This window comes from Schistocerca piceifrons, chromosome 8, assembly GCF_021461385.2.
Source record: "Schistocerca piceifrons isolate TAMUIC-IGC-003096 chromosome 8, iqSchPice1.1, whole genome shotgun sequence".
Classification (NCBI taxonomy): Eukaryota; Metazoa; Arthropoda; class Insecta; order Orthoptera; family Acrididae; genus Schistocerca; species Schistocerca piceifrons.
In genome coordinates this window covers 59835163-59858561 of record NC_060145.1, presented here as the reverse complement: position 1 = coordinate 59858561, position 23399 = coordinate 59835163, and the positions used below count along the sequence as shown (strand labels likewise).

Genomic DNA, 23399 nt, shown 5'->3' with positions numbered 1-23399 from the left:
GACATCAAGGGACAACAAAAATTTTTCATTACTTCATACAATTATTGACCAAATTTAAAAAATTAAAATGCAGTTATAATCTGCTCATTAAGAGATATAATCTTACATTATACGTTTAACACAAGTATTTCAAGTGGAAACTGTGTTTGTCTTGATGCAGCATAAATGATGGCACACAGATGCCTGTACTTTATATCCATTATTTGAGAATGGTAGCACTTAGTGAATTCCAACAAACTTTAAGCATAATTTCAAACATTTCAACGTCAAATATTTAGCACATCAACTGATTTGTAAAGTAATCAGACATTTTAACCATTTTACGCTTTGAAATGTGATTCGTTAAGGAGTCGGGACTTTCTCGTCCTTCTCTGATGTATGTGATTTGTCTCTCAAGCAGCACATGCATAAAATCAGTAGTAAACTGCAGAAAAAGAGATGCACAAAATAAGGTGAACTGCTGATAGTGGTACCAGTTGAGTAAGTTCTGACATTACAACTGTCCACATATTGTGACTCTATTGTGAAGAATGGTTTTTGGTGTGCGAAGTTGCGTGTTGAATTCTCGTGCATCGTAATGACGTCATACAAATGTTCAGCTGCTCCCCTGAATCATAAGACATTGAAAACCTGTCTCATTGTCAGCAACACCAGCCGGCAACCGCTGCCTGCAAATTGTGGCTCGTAGGCAACCAGAGCAGGATATGGCAGAACTGCATGAGGCCATGTTGCAGGCAACCAGGAAGACTGTGTAAATTGATACAATACACGATTGTCTCGTTGCAATCAATTTGGCCCCTAGGTATCCGTTGAGACAACAGTACAAACCCCTAGCAGCATGGGCATAATTTAGGTGGGCAGGAGAACACCTGGGACGGAACCTGGATCAATGGCATCATAGTCTCTGACAAGTACAGGATTTATCTGAAAACAATTTTTTATTTTTAACTAACATTTTAGCCATGGTGTCACATAATCCTGTGCCTTTGTATAGCTAGGCAGTATAAATTTTACAGACACTAATGACAGATTTAATAGAAAGTGAGAGGGAGTTGAGTTAAAATATGTATCCTTCGTTTGCAGACAGAGAAGAATTCTCATAGTTCAGGAGATATGACATAATAAACAAGAAGATACGTGAAAAACTGCCACATCATACAGGAAGTTTAAATTCATTTCTTCTTTGTCACTAACTCTGTTTGCAATGTACTTCGCTGACAGTGTCTACACAAATATTATGTTGGTGGACAAGTGCATAGTGTTTTTCCATAAGTTTAATAAAGACAACAGATACAAATAACACAGTCATCAATAATATATTCTGCTTCACTATTTACAACTGTCTGTCAATGCTCTGGTAACATTTAACCAAGTTTTCTTCATATTTTATTATGTTCCTTATAATACACATGTTACAAGAGGTCATAAATTAAGTACAGATTCCAGAAACTGTTATCGTAGAAGTGGTAAAAACACTAATGGCTGTCATGAGGGTCGAAAAAAGTTTGTATGTGTTATGACAAAATACTGAAGGGCATGCTCACCGAGAAACTAATAAAGTAGCTATAGATGTGGTAGTCCAACCTTTCGTAACTGGCCACGTGGGGATTCCGTATGTTGTGTTTCCATGTACACCACATATTGTACTTCTAATGTAATTGGATAGATAATAAATCTACTTACCAAGTGGTGGCAGAAGAACATACATACAAAAAGTGTGAAAGTTTGCGAGCTTTCAGAGCCAGTCACTCTTTCTTCTGGCAGAATGGTTGGCGGGTAAAGAAAAAGGGGTGAAGAAAAAGGGCTGGAAAGGACTGGTGAGGTTTAGGAAAAGGAGTACAGTTGGGAAGAGTTGTCCAGAACTCCTTACCATCCCGTAAGTCTCCCCTACACGGGGTTCCGGGGCAGTTTTCCAAACTCTACCCTTCACCCCACCGCGAACCATGGACCTTGCCATTTGTAGAGAGGCTTGCGTGCCTCAGCAATACAGATATCATAGGTGCAACCACAATGGAGGGGTATCTCTTCAGAGGCCAGACAGATGTGTGATTCCTGAAGAGGGGCAGCAGCATTTTCAGTACTTGCAACGGCAACAGTCTGGATGTTTGATTGAATTGGTCTTGTAACATTAACTAAAACAGCATTGCTGTACTAGTACTATAAACAGCTGAAAGCAAGGGGAAACTACAGTCATAATGCAGCTTAACTGTATGGTTAAATGATGATGGCGTTGTCTAGGGTAAAATATTCCGGAGATAAAATAGTCCCCCATTCAGGATCTCTGGGCGGGGACTTCTCAGGAGAAAATTGTTATCAGGAGAAACAAAACTGGTGTTCTACAGATCAGTGTGTGGAATGTCAGATCCCATAATTGGGCAGATAGATTAGAAAATTTAAAAGGGAAATGGATATGTTAAAGTTAGATATAGAGGGAATTAGTGAAGTTCGATGGCAGAAGGAACAGGACTTCTAGTCAGGTGAATACAGGCTTATAAATACGAAATCAAATAGGGCTAATGAAGGAATATGTTTAATAATGAATAAAAAAAAAAAATAGGAACATGGATAAGCTACTACGAACAGCCTAGTGAATGCATTATTGTAGCCATAGTAGTACAAGTTTGTGTGCCAGCTAGCTCTGCAGATGAGGAGGAGATTGAGGAAATGTATGGTGAGATAAAAGAAATTATTTAGCTAGTTCAGGGAGATGAAAATTTAATAGTCATGGGGGACTGGAATTCAATAGTAGGAAAAGGAAGAGAAAGAAAAGTAGTAAGTGAATACAGACTGAGGGAAAGGAATGAAAGAGGAAGCTCCCTGGTAGAATTTTGCACAGAGCATAATTTAATCACAGCTAAATACTTGGTTTAAGAAACATGGAAAGAAGGTTGCATACATGGAAAAGACCTGGAGACACTGGAAGGTTTCAGATTGATTGTATAATGGTAAGAACAGAGATTTAGGAACCATGTTTTAAATGGTAAGATATTTCCAGGGGCAGATCTGGACTCTGATCGCAATCTATTGGTTATGAAATGTAGATCAAAACTGAAGAAACTGCAACAAGTTAGGAATGTAAGGAGACAGGACCTGGATAAACTGAAAGAAACAGAGGTTGTAAAGTGTTTCAGAGGAAGCATTGGGGGTGATTGACAAGAATGGGGGAAAGGAGTGCAGTAGAAGGAAAATGGGTAGTGCTGAGAAATGAAATAGTGAAGGGAGCAGAGGATCAAGTAGGTAAAAAGACGAGAGTTAGTAGAAACCCTTGAGTAACAAAAGAGATACTGAATTTAATCTATGAAAGGAGAAAATATAAAAATGCAGTAAATGAAGCAGAACGTCTAAAGAAATGAGATCGGCAGGAAGTGCAAAATGCCTAAGCAGGAATGGGTAGAGGACAAATGTAAGGCTGTAGAGGCAGATATCACACTGGGTAGTATAGATGCTGCCTATAGGAAAATTAGAGAGACCTTTGGAGAAAAGAGAATCACCCGTATGAATATCAAGAGCTCAGATGGAAAACCAGTCTGAAGCAAAGAAGGGAAAGCAGAAAGGATTTGTGTCTGCATCATAAAGTTGTTCTTGATTGAAAATGTCAGTTTACGAGCCTAATTCTCGTCATTTGCGGGAGGTATTTCTGTTTTGTTTCAATATGAAGAAAACAGTGGCTGAGTCTCATTGAATGCCCTCAGGTATGTATGGTAAGGATGCTATTAATGAAAGAACGTGTCGTGAGTGGTTTCAACACTTCAAGAACAGTGATTTTAACATCCTAGACCGGTACAGTGGTGGAAGAGAGAATGTTTTGAAGATCCAGAATTCGAGACATTGCTGACTGAAGACTCGTGTCAAACTCAAGAAGAATTGGCATGATTAGTGGGAGTGACACAGCAAGCCATTTCAAAACATCTTAAGGCTATGGGCATGATTCAGAAAGAAGGAACGTGGGTCCCTTATGAGCTGAAACCAAGAGACATTGAATGGCATTTGTGTGTTTGTGAACAGTTGCTTCAGAGGCAAAAATGGAAGGGATTTCTGTCGCATTGTGTCCGGGGTCAAAAATGGGTTCATTACGATAACCCTTAATGCAAAAAATCGTGGGGACATCCCGGCCGTGCTTCCACATTGACAGCCAAACCAAATATTCACGGCTCCAAGAACATGCTCTGCATTTGGTGGGACCAGCTTGGTGTCGTATACTATGAGGTGTTAAAACCACGTGAAACAATCACAGGTGCTCGTTATTGAACACAATTAATGCATTTGAGCAGAGCATTAAAAGACAAATGGCTGCAATACAGTGAGAGGCACGATAAAGTGATTTTGCAGCACGACAACACTCGACCCCACGTTGCAAAAGAGGTCAAAACATACTTGGAAACATTAAAATGGGAAGTCCTACCCCACCCACCGTATTCTCCAGACATTGCTCCCTCTGACTATTACCTTTTTAGATCAGTGGCGCATGGCCTGGCTGACCAACACTTCCAGTCTCATGAAAAAGTCACAAATTGGATCGATTCGTGAATCACTTCAAGAGATGAACAATTTTTTCGATGTTGGATTTGTACACTGCTCAAAAGATGGGAAAAAGTAGAGGCCAGCAATGGAAAATACATTGAATGATACATGTGTTACCAATTTGTTTCATTAAAGCCTCAAATGTTGGGGAAAAAACGGTGGAAACGAAGTTGTACACCTTGTAGTAATTTCAATTCCAAAGAAAACAGGCGCTGACAGGTGTGAAAATTACCGAACTATCGGTTCAATAAGTCACAGTTGCAAAATACTAACACAAATTCTTTACGGACAAATGGAGAAACTGGTAGAAGCCGACCTCGGGGAAGATCAGTTTGGTTTCCATAGAAATGTAGGAACACACAAGGCAATATTGACCCTTGGACTTCTCGTAGAAGGTAGTTTAAGGAATGCCAAACCTACATTTATAGCATTTGTAGACTTAAAGAAAGCTTTTGACAATGATGACTACAATACTCTTTTTCAAATTCTGAAGGGGGCAGGGGTAAAATACAGGGAGAAAAAGGCTACTTAAAATTTGTACAGAAAACAGAGGCAGTTATAAGAGTCAAGGGGCATTAAAGGGAAACAGTGGTTGAGAAGGGAGTCAGAGACAGCAAAGGACTTGGGAAAGCAATTGAGTGAAATGGACAGTGTCTTGAAAACGGAATATGAGATGAACATCAATAAAAGCAAAACAGGGATAATGTAATATAGTCTAATTAAATCAGGTGATGCTGGAGTAAATTAGATTAGGAAATGAGATACTTAGTTGTAGATGAGTTTTGCTATTTGGGCAGCAAAATAACTGATGATGATCAAAGTAAAGAGAATATAAATGTAGATTCGCTATGACAAAAAAAGCATTTCTAACAAAGAGAAATTTATTAACATCGAGTATAGATTTAAGTGTCAGGAAGTCTTTCTCTGAAAGTATCTGCATGGAGTGTAGCCATTTATGGGAGTGAAACATGGACGATAACTGGTTTAGACAAGAAGAGAATATAAACTTTCGAAATGTGGTGCTACAGAAGAATACTGAAGATTAGTTGGGTGGATCATGTAACTAATGAGGAGGTACTGAATAGAATTGAGGAGAAGAGAAGTTTGTGGTACTACTTGACTAGAAGGAGGGATCGGTTGGTATGACACATTATGAGGCATCAATGGATCACCAATTTAGTTGTGGAGGGAAGCATGGAGGGTAAAAATTATAGAGGGAGACCAAGAGATGAATACACTAAGCGGATTCAGAAGGATGTAGGTTGCTCTAGTTATTTGAAGATGAAGAGGATAAAGTAGCATGGAGAGCTGCATCAAACCAGTATTTGGATAACAACCACTCCTTAATACCTTCTATGTGTTTCCTTCTATCACCACTTGGTGAGTAGATTTTTTATCCTCCCAATTACATTATATTATCAATAATTGATAATTTGTGTTGACATATTGTACTTTACAACAAAAATATCTATCATTGCAATGTAGCTGCAACCGCTATCGTCGCAGACTGGTGTCGGAATGGATGGTGGCGGTGGTCTCCTGGCAGTGCTCCCCCCACCCACTGCCGTTCCTCCTCTGTACCCAGCCGGGGGGCAAGTCCTGCCATCAGAGCTGCAAGCCGATCTCCGAGCTCTCCAGCTCGCAGATGCCACTGCCGCTGCAGTTGCATCCGTCGGTGTCGGCACTGTTCTGACAACTGCCCCGCATGACCTGAACGCCTACGATTTGATGGCAGATGGTGATGTGGAACAGCTGTCGCTCGAGATCGAGAAAGAGAGGTGTGTAGGTGCACAGCTGGCATCTGCATGTGGCTCGCACTGTGATTCCGTAATTGTCAGCACGCACTTGTAAATGCACTGGTTGCTTGCTTTGTTGCACTGCTTGCTTGATTTTGTGTCGCTGGTAGATTGTTGTGGCCACAGATATCGAGAACACTTTTGCTTCCCAATATGTGTTAAAACTTGGGTGCTATTCAAATGTTTGGTGGTATGAGGTGGCAGTGCCAGATTGTGTGCTGTGGATGTGTGCCATTAGTTGCTTTCTAGTTGCATTTAAATTATCTGCATCCTTAGTGTCTTACTTCCAAAGTCTTTTTTATTCAGAAGTACCAAAGAGGCAAAGGTGTGATATTGTTCAGGAATAAATGAGTAATGTTGTCTTGAATGTAGTGGACGTGCTCTGTGTAGCTTGCATCTTACATTTATGTTGCCATTGTTAGTGATGTAACCATAAAGTGAGAAAAAAAAATTACATTTTACTTGATTTTCTTTGTTGACAGATTTATTCACTTATTATTGGTCTTGCTACTAATTTGCAATGAAATTGTACTTCAGGGCACTTTCAAATAAACCAGAATGAATACCATAGTTTAACCCTCAAGGGATGTTGGGCAACTATTTGAACATGTTTTACATTAACAGAATTTTTACAGTTTACTTGTTATACGTCATATCATTCAGTAGGCTGCACAGCGTCTATAAAAGTTGTGAAAGAGTAGTAGATACATTCCATCAATCAATATGGAATAAATTTTTATGTTCAGTGTGCAAATACAGATCCAACTGGTGAACTGCCAAACCATAAGAAGTATCCTATGAGTATAGGACAAGCAGTTGTGTTGGGAAACAATAGTGTTGCCTAGAGCTAAGTGGGCACTAAGTACAGTATACTGAAGTGAAGATCGTAGAGGTAAAAAGAACAAAAACTCCAAGGAAAATGTTTCAGTTGTGTTAGTAATCAATTCTGCTGTCATAGAAGATTCCTCTCAGCTTTGTGCAGGCAGTTACATTCATTTTCAGAATACCAGAAAATCCTTCGTTCTGATGTATGCCAAGTGACGTTTTGTGAGGTATGTGTAGAACAAGAGAGCTTTGATTTGTGACAAGATTAGTTTCAAATTTTTTTTAGCTCTTGTCGTAAAGTGCCTGTGTGTCCGCAGTATATTAACTGCAACTAGAAAGCAAAAAGCAAACATGAGGTCTTTGAAAAATGCAGGAAAATCTGTTTCCATATTTATTATTAACATTTATGTTTAGAGAACCTCCTGACAAAGTACAAAGAGACACATGTTACATACAAGTTTTACCTTAGTTTGAATGTAATTATTATTTTTGTCTCTATTGTAAGCAGTTACATAGTTTTCAGTGTAGTTCACATATAAACTGGTGTTGACAAATAACGAGCTTAAACTCAATATTGAGTGATATAGTTGATTTAAGGTTTGTGTACAAATATTAACTAAACTTAAGATGAATATTATTGAAATGAAAATAATCACCTTTATCACAGAAGACAGAGATCCAAAACTTCATTTCTTAAGCAGCAAGTTATTGTCTTCTCTCTCAGATGTTACTCTTATACCTCATTCTGCCATGAACTGTTAATCAGATTGTGATAGAGATTTGATAATTAACACACTGTTAAAGACAACAATGGTAAATGGAAAATGACAGCACAGATATGACATGAAGAGGTGGTAATATACATCTTAATACTATCATATTGTATTTAAGGACATAGTGCTGAGAAGGGGAACATATCATTTAATGTATTTGTTCACTTAGTATGTACTATCACCTCCTACAGTATTTACTGTTCCTCTGGAAACAACCTGTATGTTAAGAACATTATTGATGAAACAGTGGAAAATCCAGGCCAGAATAATGACAGTCTTGTGAAAAGGGTAGATTGCTACTCACCGTGTAGCGGAGATGTTGAATCACCCAGATAGGCACAAGAAAAAGACCGTCAAACATGTAAGCATTCAGCCAAAAAGGGCTTCATCAGAATTAGCCCACACACACACACACACACACACACACACACACACACACACACACACACACACGTGCAAACGCAACTCACATACAGTATCTGGATTCTGCTGATGTGTGTATGAGTTGCATTAACACATGCACGTGGCGGGGGGGGGCACTGCGACTCAACTTCTTCACTATTTGGTGAATAGTAATCTATACTTTTCATAATATTGAATATTATTGATGGCTAGAGAGACAGGAAGATACAATGGGGAGAAAGAGAGGATGCCAGAAATCCTTCAAGAAAGATCTAAATTGGCTTATTTTGAAACCCTTGTTTGTTATGCATGCATATTTTTGCAAGGAATGAGAAGTTAATATCTTTATTGAATATTACTTTAACTGTCTAGATTCCACGTAATAAAATTTTTGTAAGATTGTTTAATAAGTTATGTAGGATTTTGCAGGGTTAAATTAAAGTTTTATAAAATGAAATATAAAATAAAAATTAGCTTCATAAACACAGATTACAGAGAATCAGCTATGCAAAACATCAATGTCTTGTCTGGGAATAATTGCAAAATGATGTTCCCTGTGTTTCACGTTATTGTATTTGATCAAGATTGATTGAAGTAGCTGCAGAGTGAGAGTTGGTTTTGTGTATTCCCCATATTCTCAGAGATCTTGCATGAGAAATGAATACCTATGTTTGCTATGTCCATGTATTGTTTATTTGTTGTAGCTTTTTTTGTTATTGCTCATGCATTTCATCATGCTTACTTTCATTTGTACAATGTACAGATGTATAATTTCTGAAATATAAATTATATATCTGCACATTGGTACAGTTATAACATATAAATTAAAATTTTCATTCGAGAATTTCTGGTTCCTTAAGAGAAATTTCTCTTGGTTAGATTCTTTAGTAGACTGCCTGAGATTAAGGAATTTTTAGTAAAGTGCACGTTCCACATTAAAACTAGTGAAATAATAGACTTCCAAACTATAGTGCCAAATTTGCTTTACCTTAAAAAAATAATTTCTAGAAAAGAACACAATGTTCTGACTATGTTACGTGAAAAAATTGTTAACATTAAATTGGTTTGCATTACATGAATTGAAGTAATGTGACGTATATTTTTTCCTTCACTAAAATGTAATTATTCTGTAAAGACATCCCTATCAAATGCCAAAAACAATACCTCAGCACAGCTGCTGACCAAATGTACCATAGGAACATCCTAAATTTGCTTGCTCATTGCCCTGTGACAAACAAAACTTATCTTTGAAATGATTATATTAAGGTTTGTAATTCAGTCGACCATTTTAGCTTTTGCTTTTAAATATACTTTACAGATGGTACCCATTTACAAATTATTAGTGATGTTGAACAACCACATGTGTAAGCACTTGTTCTATGTGTGTGACATGTTTTTACTCTGCTGTCATCACTAAGTCTGAATTTTGTAGAAAGTACAAGTTCTAACAAATTTTAACTATTTTCAATTTGCCATCAGTGTTTCTGAAGATGGAATATTTACCTTGTAATGAGAGACATAACTTCTGATCAAGGAATTTGATCTAATTAATGCCATCATCTATGGTACAAGATGATAGAAATGTATGAAAACTCACATTGTAGAAAAACCTTCTGAACAATAGAGCTGAATTGGCTTTGTGGCTACTACCTTGGTGAATGTATGCTTCATTCATTAAAAAAAAAACACCTTTGGTGTTGTCATACGTTAACCAAAAGCTGGTAGGCACTTAACCTCTGTAGTCAGATACTGTAACTTCAGTTTCTTTTTCTAAGTCAGTCTTTCAAACATTTTGGTTTTGTCCAGGCTTTCATTTTGTCGCACAATAATCTCTGTATTTCACATAACATTGTAATCAATATCTACTGTTTTCGTTGCCCTCTGCTTTCTGCCCCTTACATCTCCCTTTATTACCAGAACATTTAGTCGAGTATGCTTCCACATGTTGCCTGTTCTATCTTACTTTCAATTGCTACTTATTTACATAATGTCTTTGTGTGTCACTCTTTAGCATCACTTTCCAAATCATCCAATTTCTTCTTTTTTTGGTTGATCCTATTTCACTTGCATACGCTGCTATGTCTCAATCAGTATTTTTCAGAAACTTCATCCTCCATTCTAAGTTTAAGTTTCATGTTATTAGATTGCTTTTCTTGGAGAACTCTTTCTTCAACTATGGACCAGTCTTCTACGTATGATGTCATCCTTTTGTTCTCAACATTTTGGTTACAGCATCTGTCAAGTTGATCTTGGAATAGCTCTTATGTTTATGCAGTTGTACTTTTCTCAATAACGTGAGGCTGATGCTGTCCTAAAAATGTAAGTTTACATAACCTGCTCAATGAATTTTGTACCCTAAATTGAGTCATGCAGTTCATGAATACATATTCATTATAATAATTATAAGGGCATCCATTGATAATTAATGCTTGTCTGAGTATAAATCTTCAAATGCATTCCTCTCTGGCTGTCCTGATTTTAATGATTTCTCAAAGTCACTTCAAGTGAATGCCAGAATGTTTTCTTAAAGTCTTGGGTAATTCCATCCCTCTTCTTATCCAACTAAGTTATTGCATGTTCTCTTACGAAGTGACTGCCAGTGAGATGGTAAATTTGAAACTTCCTCTGTTTCTTCAGAGGTTTATCAAGCACGGAATGCAGCAGAATTATTCTGGAAAAATAATCTTCTTTGTTTTAAAAAGATGAAAAGTGCTTTTTTCCTGAAGCCCATAAGTGCTGCTTTACTTTCTGAGGAAATAGGTATGCAGCCAGTTTCTCACAACCCATGTTTCTCTCATATCTTTTAAAATTTTTAATTTTAAAAAGAAAAAAAAAGTGTAATGCAGCTGGCATGTCTCATGAGCTGTGTTAAAATTAGCGATTTGTTTCATAAAAAACACTTGCATTATGAATGTAGAACCATTGGTGACAATGACTACAGTAATATACCAGAACAACTGTAAGCAATTGTAGTATATGTTCATGATGTTTATTGATACAGCTTTAATCAAATATGTACATATATTAAATAGATATTTTTAATGCTGCTTATTTCGTAAGTTGATGTCCATTTATTCTTTTAGCATTTGCTTGTTTTTACATGTTTTCATGTCTGTCTGTGCTAAATAAAAATCTAATAAATCATCCTCTCCATTTACTTGCTTCACAATATTTAGTGTATGAGTAGATTTCTGTGTGTACCCATTCCACTGTAACCCTGATCCAATATTAAACCATTGCATGGTGTCTGTTCTGTTGTGTTGTTCAGCTGTGTGTGTTATCATTCTGATTGCAAAGATTGAAAGCTGTAGGTGTCTGGCTAGTGCTATTGCTGCTGTAGTTGCACATGGTGACTGCTTCTCAGGCATGAAAAATATTTCAACAAAATGGTCACATCTTCCCCTTAGGTGTTCACTGAAACATCACAGTTAATCTACTACACATTGTGTTTAGATGGAAAGCTGCTTTTGACTTCACTCTGTTTTATAAAGCTTATATAATGAGGAGTATTCCCTCAAACTATTTTACAGTAGCATTTGCAAAGTCATTTATATTTTTTCAAACTGACTTTTTGAGAGTTGTCATGGTTCAGTATTGCAAACATTTCAAAGTGTGTTAAAATGATCTTCATGTACACGAAGTGTTCTATGTTCGGTTATATGTATGGTGTGTGCCGCAGATAGAAATTTTAATTAAGTATTGTTACTTTATAGTATGTAGACAGAGAAGACAAAATGAGAATGAAAAGTTGTCGTGGAGAAATAGTTAAATTAATTTGAACACATATGCATTCATATAATGCTAAAACTGAAACAAGCATGAATTATGAGCTTGATAATTCATGATCTGTCTTTTATACCATAGAAGAAAGAAACACTGATAATTTCATAGAGTTAGAAATCTGATTAATTACAACTGCATTGTGATCAAGAGTGCATTCACTGAAACAAATGAAGATAATGTAAAATTGACAAGACAAATTGCAGAGGGTCTGAAAGTAATAAGGCAAGACAAAAACAATACTCAAAAGTATGATTTTTTAATAAGAATCATCTTTACATTAAACAAACACAAGTACATTTTAAAAATATTTTATTATTACATGAAAGCCTATTTTTAACATACTTTTCTACACAAATTCCAGCAGTATTAAGGCACTTGTAATGAACAGCCATAATCTGAATTCCAGTCCCAAGAAATGTATGCCATTTGAATTTCCAACCTCTGCAGAATAGTTTTTTCCTTATGAGTACTAATAGTTGTGTACACTGGAACGAATAGTAGCAAATAAAAGTGAATGAGCATTCACAGAAAATTTGCCAGTTTACGCTACCATTCGCCAGTATCTGTGAACAAGTGTTTACATTGGAGAAAGTAGAAAAAAAGATATAATAAGCATAGCCAATGAATACTGTGTTTGTCTTTTGGCACTAATAATCAGCACACAAGGTATAATGTGTATAATTAGAGGCACAATGCAAAACTCTAGTACTTAGAGAGGATTATTTTGCATGGCGAGAGAGATGTTTTTAATGAGGCAAACAAAATGGAAAAGAATAATATAGGCTTTTGAATTTGTACATAAGTGTGAATTATGTGGAAGTAGTGCACTTAACACAATTGCAGCTTCATCTTTTCGTAGCATTATTCCAAAGTTTTGTATGTATGTCACATGACATTTTTTGCTGGCTTTTGATAAAGTTTGAGAAGGTTATTTACGAGCAGAATACTGAAGAACTCTGAGCATTAGCAATTGTAGAATTTTACATTAATGACGCTTTCACATTTCAATAGCTGCTGTATCTTTGATAGTTTCTGATGTCTGCAGTGATGTATGTGAAGCACTTCAAGGGTTTTATTACCTGTACTACTGTATAAAGACAGGCTGTTGTTTAATGTTGTTTCCAAAAAACTTAAAAGGTTTTTGACTGATTTACATGAAATTTTTACACAACTTTAACAACGTTTGGACTGACATAGGCTATATAATACAACGGGGGGGAAGAGTTAGCAAAAAATCTCGTGACCGATTTACTCCAAATTTTTACATGATACTCTAAACTGAGGTGGATGTAGGCTAATTTTTTTTTAAAGAACAATGTACAGGTTTCCTGTTAAAACCAACTGCAAGAAAGAAAGTTAGTTGTGCCAATAAAATATGTGGTTTAATTTTCATCTCACAGCCAGTTTCAACTATGATAGAAGGGCATTAAAATTATTAGACAAATCGCTTCTCTCATATACAGGGTGAGTCACTAATATTGCCACCTAGAATAACTCCAAAAGTATGATATTAGCTGAAAAGTTTGTGGGACAAATGTTGCATGGGACAACGGGGGCCATAATATGACGTTGGTTCTTTGTTGCTTGGTGGGGTCGCGTCAGATATATGAAGGTCAATTTTGTTTATTTAAATGGTATGCTATAGTTTGGTACTTGTTTTCTGATCGCAGCTATTGACACGAATCCAATGATGTGTCACAGTAAGGTCTTTGAAGGTCAATGAAGATGGCATGAACATCCATTTACAGATGTTCGAAGTGATGATCATTGGTATCAATGCAGTGCTGCAATCTTCGTATCATGGATTGAGTGGTGTTCCTTATCACATCGGCACTTATCGAAGCACATGCTCTGACAATTCTCTCTCATATATCATTCAATATTAAATATTCGCCAAATATGGCTTAGCCATCTAACGTGCCATTGACATGTAAACACCATTCAATGACTTCGCAATACAACACTAATAGGAACGGTACGGCTAGTACCATTGAATCAAGCGAATGTGAATCACCTATTCCTTCAAAGAACAAGTCGATATGCTCAAAGATATCCTCAACGTACTCACCCTACATGTCATATATTTAAATATGTTTATGACAAACTGAGAACTATTGCATCTTTAATGCATTGGAAACATATCAGGCAAAGGAAAGTTATTAACGAGGAAACGAAAATTGGTACTCTTTACACTGTGGTTTGAGATCCGTGTGTTAGTTTGCACCAGGTTGCAAGGGAATCTGGCTGAGCCAGAGTAATGTTGTTCATGTTTTGCATTGCCATAAATATCATCCTTACCACATCAGTCTCCACCAAGAATTAACTGGTACGGACTGTATGTGTCGCATTGAATCCAGCCGATGGGCTCAACTTCAGCTGAGGAATAACACATTTACTAATTTTACTGATGAGGCTACATTCATGAACCATAGAAATGTTAATTTACATAACATGCATTATTGGGCAACTGAAAATCCATGATGGTTGCGGCAAGTTGCACACCAAAAACTGTGGTCGGTGAATGTTGGTGTGGGATTCTGGAGGACAGAATTGTTGTTGTTGTGGTCTTCAGTCCTGAGACTGGTTTGATGCAGCTCTCCATGCTATCCTATCCTGTGCAAGCCTCCTCATCTCCCAGTACCTACTGCAGCCTACATCCTTCTGAATCTGCTTTGTGTATTCATCTCTTGGTCTCCCTCTACTATTTTTACCCTCCAAACTGCCCTCCAGTACTAAATTGGTGATCCCTTGATGCCTCAGAACATGTCCTACCAACTGATCCCTTCTTCTAGTCAAGTTGTGCCACAAACTCTTCTCCTCAATTCTATTCAATACCTCCTCATTAGTTATGTGATCTACCCATCTAATCTTCAGCATTCTTCTGTAGCACTACATTTCAAAAGCTTCTATTCTCTTCTTGTCTAAACTATTTATCGTCCATGTTTCACTTCTATACATGGCTACACACCATAGAAATACTTTCAGAAACGACTTCCTGACACTTAAATATATACTCGATGTTAACAAATTTCTCTTCTTCAGAAACGCTTTCCTTGCCATTGCGAGTCTACATTTTATATCCTCTCTACTTCGACCATCATCAGTTATTTTGCTCCCCAAATAGCAAAACTCCTTTACTACTTTAAGTGCCTCATTTCCTAATCTAATTCCCTCAGCATCACCAGACTTAATTTGACTATATTCCATTATCCTTGTTTTGCTTTTGTTGATGTTCATCTTGTATTCTCCTTTCAAGACACTATCCATTCCGTTCAACTGCTCTTCCAAGTCCTTTGCTGTCTCTGACAGAATTACAATGTCATCGGCGAACCTCAAAGTTTTTATTTCTTCTCCATGGATTTTAATACCTACTCCGAATTTTTCTTTCGTTTCCTTCACTGCTTGCTCAATATACAGATTGAATAACATCGGGGAGAGGCTACAACCCTGTCTCACTCCCTTCCCAACCACTGCTTCCCTTTCATGTCCCTCGACTCTTATAACTGCCATCTGGTTTCTGTACAAATTGTAAATAGCCTTTCGCGCCCTGTATTTTACCCCTGCCACCTTTAGAATTTGAAAGAGAGTATTCCAGTCAACATTGCCGAAAGCTTTCTCTAAGTCTACAAATGCTAGAAACGTAGGTTTGCCTTTCCTTATCTTTCTTCTAAGATAAGTCGTAGGGTCAGTATTGCCTGACGTGTTCCAACATTTCTAAGGAATCCAAACTGATCTTCCCCGAGGTTGGCTTCTACCAGTTTTTCTATTCGTCTGTAAAGAATTCATGTTAGTATTTTGCAACTGTGACTTATTAAACTGATAGTACGGTAATTTTCACGTCTGTCAACACCTGCTTTCTTTTGGATTGGAATTATTATATTCTTCTTGAAGTCTGAGGGAATTTCACCTGTCTCATACATCTTGTTCACCAGATGGTAGAGTTTTGTCAGGACTGGCTCTCCCACGGCTTTCAGTAATTCCAATGGAATGTTGTCTACTCCCGGGGCCTTGTTTCGACTCAGGTCTTTCAGTGCTCTGTCAAACTCTTCACGCAGTATCATATCTCCCATTTCATCTTCATCTACATCCTCTTCCATTTCCATAATATTGTCCTCAAGAACATCGCCCCTGTATAGACTCTCTATATACTCCTTCCACCTTTCTGCTTTCCCTTCTTTGCTTAGAACTTGGTTTCCGTCTGAGCTCTTGATATTCATGCAAGTGGTTCTCTTTTCTCCAAAGGTCTCTTTAATTTTCCTGTATGCAGTATCTATCTCACCCCTCATGAGATAAGTGTCTACATCCTTACATTTGTCGTTATATAAATATTATTCATAAATATTATTTCATCGAAGGAAATCTTAATGGTAGAAAGTACACCACATACCTGCAAGAAACATTAGGTCCGTTATTGGAAGAAATACCTTTAGGAGCAAGGAACAAAATGTGGTATCAACATGATGGGTGTCCCGCACATGTTTTGCCGATGGCTAGAATGAGTTGCAGAAACAATTCCCAAATTGTTGGATTGGACGCGGAGGAGATGTGTTGTGGCTGGCTCGTTCGCTACACTTGAAGCCTCTGGATTTTTTTCTTGTGGGGGTTCGTAAAAGACACTATTTATAAAGATGTTCCAACTACACCTGAAGATATGTGAGAGACAATTGTCAGAGCATGTGCTTCGATAAGTGCCGATGTGATAAGTAATACCATTCAATCCATGATAAGAAGATTACAGCACTGCATGTATACCCATGGTCATCACTTCCAACAGCTTCTGTAAATGGATGTTAATGCCACCTTTGTGACCTTCATTGACCTTCAAAGACCTTACTGTTACACATCATTGGATTCGTCTCGATAGCCGCCATCAAAAAATAAGTACTAAACTATAGCACCCCATTTAAGAAAACAAAGTTGACCTTCATGTCTCTGAAGCAACTCTGCCTAGCAATAAAAAACCAGAGTCATGTTATGGCCTCTGTTGTCCCATGCAACTTTTGTCCCACAAACTTTTTAGCTACTATCATACTTTCGGAGTTATTCTTGGTGGCAATAGCTAGTGACTCACCCTGTATATTCATTCCTTTATCTACAACTTTACACAAAATTATATACACAACAATGCACTATTTTGTTTTCTTTCTCAACGTCAGTTGTAACAGAAAACAGGGAAGTTGTGCTTGTAGCTAACTATGTAATCCTACCCGTTTGCAGATTAAAACTAAGTGAAATCTGTCATTGAAGTTACCATCTGCACAGATCCATCAGCAGGAGGCATCTCTCTCAGACACAGTATATACCAATAATCCCAACTGATTTAGCTATTCATTTTAAGTTACTTTTAATTCCCAGTTTAGGTTTCATTTGCAATAACAATAAACAAGGCTCAAGGTCAGAGAGATGGGGGAAGAGGAAATGGACAGAAAGGGGAGAGAGGAAATGGACGTAGAAAAGGGGGGGGGGGATGAGATGAACAGGGAGAGATGAGGAAGAGAGAGGGGAGAAGGGGGGAGTAAGAGGAGGAGATGGATAGGGAGAGAGGTAGGAGGTGATGGACAGAGATAGGGGGGAGGAGGAGGAGGAGATTAGGATGTTTCTCCAATTCCCATTCATATTTTGCAATTGTGGAGTACCACTGGGCTCATTAGTATTTTGTATAAGGAAGATAGTCAATAAAATGTTGTTAATGAAATTTGAAATGTACTTATGTTTTGTCTCATAGGCTTCTTGATAAAATGCACTGTATAATTTGTTAGAGGGTAGAAGGCTTGATCCCATGTAAACTATTTTTGTATATAGTCAAAAGTCTCTAATGTAACAGTGATACATCTGTCATGTAATTACAGTTACCCTGAACATAGGGAGCGAGAATAATACGATCTTTAGTATATTTTTAATTTTATTCAGCATAATAGACACAGATATGCACTTGCTTTCTTTCAAGGAAATTTATTGTGCTTTTTCAGTTTTATTAAAAAGCTTGCACAGGATAGAGTAGCATGGAGAGCTGCATCAAACCAGTCTCAGGACTGAAGACCACAACAACAACAACAACAACAACATTAAAAAGATACGCGTAGGTTGTGCTTATTCACTTCGCTCCCACCTGATGCAAGCATTTAATGAATTTATCATCTTTTTCACATGTCCAGTTGGACTTTTGAGTGTTTCGGCAATTTTCTGCCAATCATATTTCTTTTCCTTTAGCATTTGTGCTGTGAATATCTCGGATTCCAAAAGCACCTACAATATCTCTATTCCTTTACCAACAAAATTACTTTCTCTTCAGACTACTTCAGCACTAATGAAAGATGTGTCAACAACAGAAATAGACAACATAGCAGATGAAAGCATTTGTGTACTGCCAGCACTAAAGTGGAGAGGACGTGAATTTCCATTGAAGGTTCACTAAAATGTCGACAACCAGTGGAACACACGTGAATGCTAGCGAATGTGAACTGAACGCAACAGAATGCAGTTCACTCGCCTAGCTTTTATACCAGAGAATATTCCAGTTCACTGATGCTCGTTCACTCGTGTCTGCTCTGATGTAAACCATATGTAAGAATTTCATAAAATATACTACTTGAAACTTGAGAAGACTCTTTAGATAAGAACAAAATTGTAAAGCATCTGTTTTGTTGAAATTCTGTATAAAATTTTTGCACCAAGCATATGGTGTTGTGAGATGGTTACCCACTTAGCAGTTCATCATGAATTTCAGAACAGCCATCTTTAAAGATGCAAATCCATTTTCTTAGTATTCCATATATTCATCAACTTCACTAATATGTTGGTGAATTTTGACCACTTTGATATTGCACACAGGAGATGATAGTTGCATATATTTCACATGTGGTGGGATTTTCAGTTAACTGAGGCATTTTAAATGAGCACAAATTAACATAAGCTCAGATAGATGATTCCATTATAGAGTCAGTAATTAGCCAGTACATGCAGGTACTTATTGCACGTTGGCTGACTGCAACGCTATAGCAGTCATATTAAAAAAGGGAATCTTACTGATAAAACACACCTTCTATAAGTGCATGTGTTACTCTCACTTGCAAATACTTTGTTACTGCTTTTGTAACTTTTGAGGATTGTAAACAAAACTTGCAGAGAAAAATCTGATTGCATCGTTAGATCATTTTTCCATAAAAATACAACCATTGTTTTGAGCCAGTTTCTTGCTTGGGAAATGTTTTGTTGTCATTTTTTATAATAATCGACCACCATTATGTTCTTCTGGTTACCAGTCCTCTTCACAAAGAGACAGCCTTTGGCAGGGATTGCACCGTGTAGCTACACTTGGCCTCACTTTAAAATCTGTTTTCAGCAGTGTTCAGATAACTTCACATCAGTGGCACCACATTATTTGTTTCTTTTCTTGTGAGTAGTGACCTGCAATTCATTTGTCCCTGTAATCCCTATTTATTGTATAACCTGTAATTTCTATTTACTAAATTCCTCTCTCTCTCTCTCTCTCTCTCTCTCTCTCTGTCGCACACACACACACACACACACACACACACACACACACACACACACAATTCATTTTACAAATGGAATAAATCACCGAAAATATTTGAAGTGCCATTAGACAAATGAACCCATTGTCCTTTATCATTACAAGGGATGTATGTGTATGATGTGATGTGTCCTCCAGAAACTGTTGTATGTAACATCTGAGAGAGTAAAAGAAAATTCTTTTCCACCGTGGTGGTAAGTGTCTATTTAATTTTAATTGCTGTAACTTGATGTCTAATGTTCTTCCATTCTCCTACTCTTCAACTGAGACAGAAAAAAATGAGCTCATACTACTGTAACTCACAGAATTGAGACAATGACAGTCAGCTGCAAATAAGTAAGAAACTTGAGCCACAATGTTATCGGTAATTACATCATATTCAGGACATGGTGATGTGGTCATGTTCATTTTAAAACTGTAAGAGGTGTTTCTAATCATACAGTAAGCTGATTATTATTTACATTATTGCGATAGCTTTGTCACTGACAAGCAAAGTCATTTTATTGACAGACATTACCTTATCATTCGGACCAATAACAAATATATATTTTTAACGTCTAATAGAGGAGACATTGAATCACAGACAGGCACAGTGAAAAAGAATGCTAGAAATATTTCAGCTTTTGAACAAAGTCCTCCTTCAACAGTAGAGAATCCACACACATTCACACAAGCACAACTCAGTCAAACAGTAGGCATTGTAAAAGTAAGTTGGTTTTCAATTTCTGAAGGAGGACTACATCCAAAAACTGTAATATTTCTAGCATTCCCATTGTGCCTGTCTGTGACTTGACATGAACTCTATGTGCTGAGTAACAATCTGTCCTTTCCATGTTTTTATTATTCCCTTCTGGACTTTCTGTTGTTTTACTTGTAACATTTCAAACTCAGTTGAGGGAAAACATCACTGATGAGCCAGGGTGAAGAGAGGAGTTTTGCATCACAAAGGGATTTACTGTTACAATTCTGAAGCTTACTTTCCAAGGAGCGTCAAGTAACATTACTTTCTCCCACTTCAAGTCTCATGAAATGAAATGATGTGAAACTCATCGAAATTAGTGCTTATATGGAAGTGTACTGACAGTCGTTCTTCCCATACACCATTCACAAGTGAAACAAGGATGATGGAAAATGATGCCGCTGCCGGAAGTACCCTCCACCTCACACTATTAGGTGGCTTACAGAGTGTAGATGTAATCACTTCAGGAGTAAAGGAAACCGGTTGCCAAAAAAGCAGAAGTGTTGAGTTGTCGATAAGGGCACACATGAAAAGGAAAGAAGCTAGAGTACAAGGGACGGACACACGCACACACACACACACGCACGCACGCAGGTAAGGGCACACATGAAAAGAGCACACGTGTGTGTGTGTGTGTGTGTGTGTGTGTGTGTGTGTGTGTGTGGGGGTGGGTGGGTGGGTGGGTGGGTGGGTGCACACGTGCTCATATTTGTACTCTAGCTCTAAAGCTAGCGGGTTTTCTTTTGTTTTCGTGTGAGCCTGTTGCCGACTTAATGCTTCTTCTATTTGGTGAGTGATTTCCCTGTACTCCTAAAGTATTTACATTCTACCAGAACTTTCCTACTACAGGAGTCTAGACGTACAAGATTGCTCATTTTTCTTATCGTAATCTGTGTCACTTCTTACATGTTTAAAACCACTAATGGATTTCTGAGTTTGTGCTGCATGTGTTGCAATCATCAGTATTGAACTTTTCCATCTTTTTATTCACAAATTTTCTATAACACGTAATTCCTGTGTCAAAAAAGATGTAGATGAAAGTAATAAAGTCTGCTTTTCTTAAAACAATTCTCGAATTGCTCTGTATAGTGCCAGCTACAACTGTTGAAGTCTGCTATTCCTATTTGCCATAGCAGACTGTTGCAAACTACTATTAAACTACCAAAAATGAAGGCTCCTGCAGAGTTGTAGACATGTTAAAACTCCTCAGTACATGGCTAGTATAAATGATTCACTTGTTTTCAAAGATCTATATTTTTCAACATATTATATGTACCAGTATGAATGATGCATGAATAGAACCATAGGCTCGCCAAGTTCGCATTCTCAACTCTACAAATGTTCTATGAGTGCCCCCTCTGGTCACATGACACACGTCCGTTTGGTAGTCAAGTTTGTTCAACACCTTTTGTAGCCACATCCTATCAGTGGTCATCAGATTCAGATTCTTTATTCACCATTGACCACCTGATGTGGAATAGGCAATTTACATGGATATCATATAACATTTTCCTTGAGTAGTACCTTAAAACTAAATGAGCATTGCAAATAGTGCCCATAGATGATAACATACACCATAACATAAGATAAATACATTCAGTGACATCACATAATGAAATCCTTAAAAATTAATGTCAATTGATTTTATATTCATAAATTCTGTTATATTGTAAAAAGGATTGATTAGTAACCAGTTTAATAGCTTGCTCCTGAAGCTACTTATGTGAGCTGACCGAGAAGAAAATGGAAGTTTATTAAATATTTTTAGAGTATTGATTAGTTGGGAATTCCCTGTTCTTGTCAGCCAGTGCCTAGGTATGCCTAATTTCGTTTTGCCTCTGGTATTATGGTGGTGTATGTTTTCCCTCATTTCAAAATCTGCTATATTGTTTTTTGCATACAGTGCTGAGGTGTATATATAAAGATTAATAACTGTTAAATTTTCAGCTGAATTAACAGTGTCCGGCAGTGCTCTGATCTACCAGAATTGCTCATTGCCCGTATCACTTTCTTCTGAATTTTAGAACTTCAGTGATGTGAAGAGAGTGTCCCCATATCAGCAGTCCATACTGAAAGAGTCCAAAATAAATAACTCTTAAACATTCTTTTGTCACCAGGCTTCTCAGTTTCCACATTAAATACGTAACTCGAGACAATTTTGTGCAGGTATGGTTGATGGGTTTTTCCCACGTTAACTTAGAGTCTACATGGATTCCTATAATTTAACTGCTTTCACCTCTACCTCTTTTGACAATCCTAGTATAATCTGTTGGTTTTTATCAGGATTGCAAAGCTGTGTATTTGATGAGAACCATTTTAGTGCTTCTTCCAGGCCATCTTGCATCATATCTTGCAGAACTGATATGTTCTCATGCTGAGCAAGCAAAGTTGTGTCATCAGCATAACAAATAACAGTATTGGGGTTACAATGGGGTAAATCATTGACTGCAATTATAAAAAAGAAGGGCCCAAGGACAAAACCTTGTGGGACTCATGTCTTAACTTCTAGCAATTGTGAGTCTTTGTTTCTGACAGAGGCAAACTGCTTCCTATTGTTTAGGTATGATTCAATTACTGCCAATGCAGAGACTTATACACCATAGAATTTGAGTTTAGCAAGTAAGATATCATGAGAAATGCAGTCAAATGCCTTACTTAAATCACATAAAAGAAGTGAGGCTTTATTTTTATTCTCAAAGGCTGTTATTACTTCATTCACAATTGAAAGAACAGCAGTGGCGGTATTTCTTCCCTTGCGGAAGCCCAATTGACTATTAGAGAGTAAGTTATGCAACTCAAAGTAGTAGTGTAGTTGGTTATAAATAAGAGATTCAAATATTTTCGAGAAAATGGGAACTATTGAAACTGGTCAGTAATTTTTGAAATCATGTTTGTCCCCGTTTTTATACAATGGGATAACTTTTGATATTTTTAGAGTTGTAGGATAGACTCCAAACTCTAGACACCTACTAAACAGAAAGGCCAATGGTTCACTAATTATGTGCACTGTTTTTTTTTAATTATGT

The 23399-nt window shown here is 37.2% G+C and overlaps 1 protein-coding gene across 3 annotated transcripts in view; it reads left to right on the top strand.

Annotated features, from left to right (window-relative positions):
* LOC124711180 (merlin) overlaps positions 1 to 23399 on the top strand; it is a 167854-nt gene that overhangs the window by 102592 nt on the left and 41863 nt on the right. For 2 of the 3 annotated variants that reach the window (XM_047241106.1, XM_047241108.1), the window contains one exon: positions 6007 to 6299. In XM_047241106.1, coding sequence (XP_047097062.1) covers positions 6007 to 6299 — 293 coding nt within the window. The remainder of the gene's footprint in view (positions 1 to 6006; positions 6300 to 23399) is intronic. The other variant, XM_047241107.1, reaches the window with a different exon arrangement.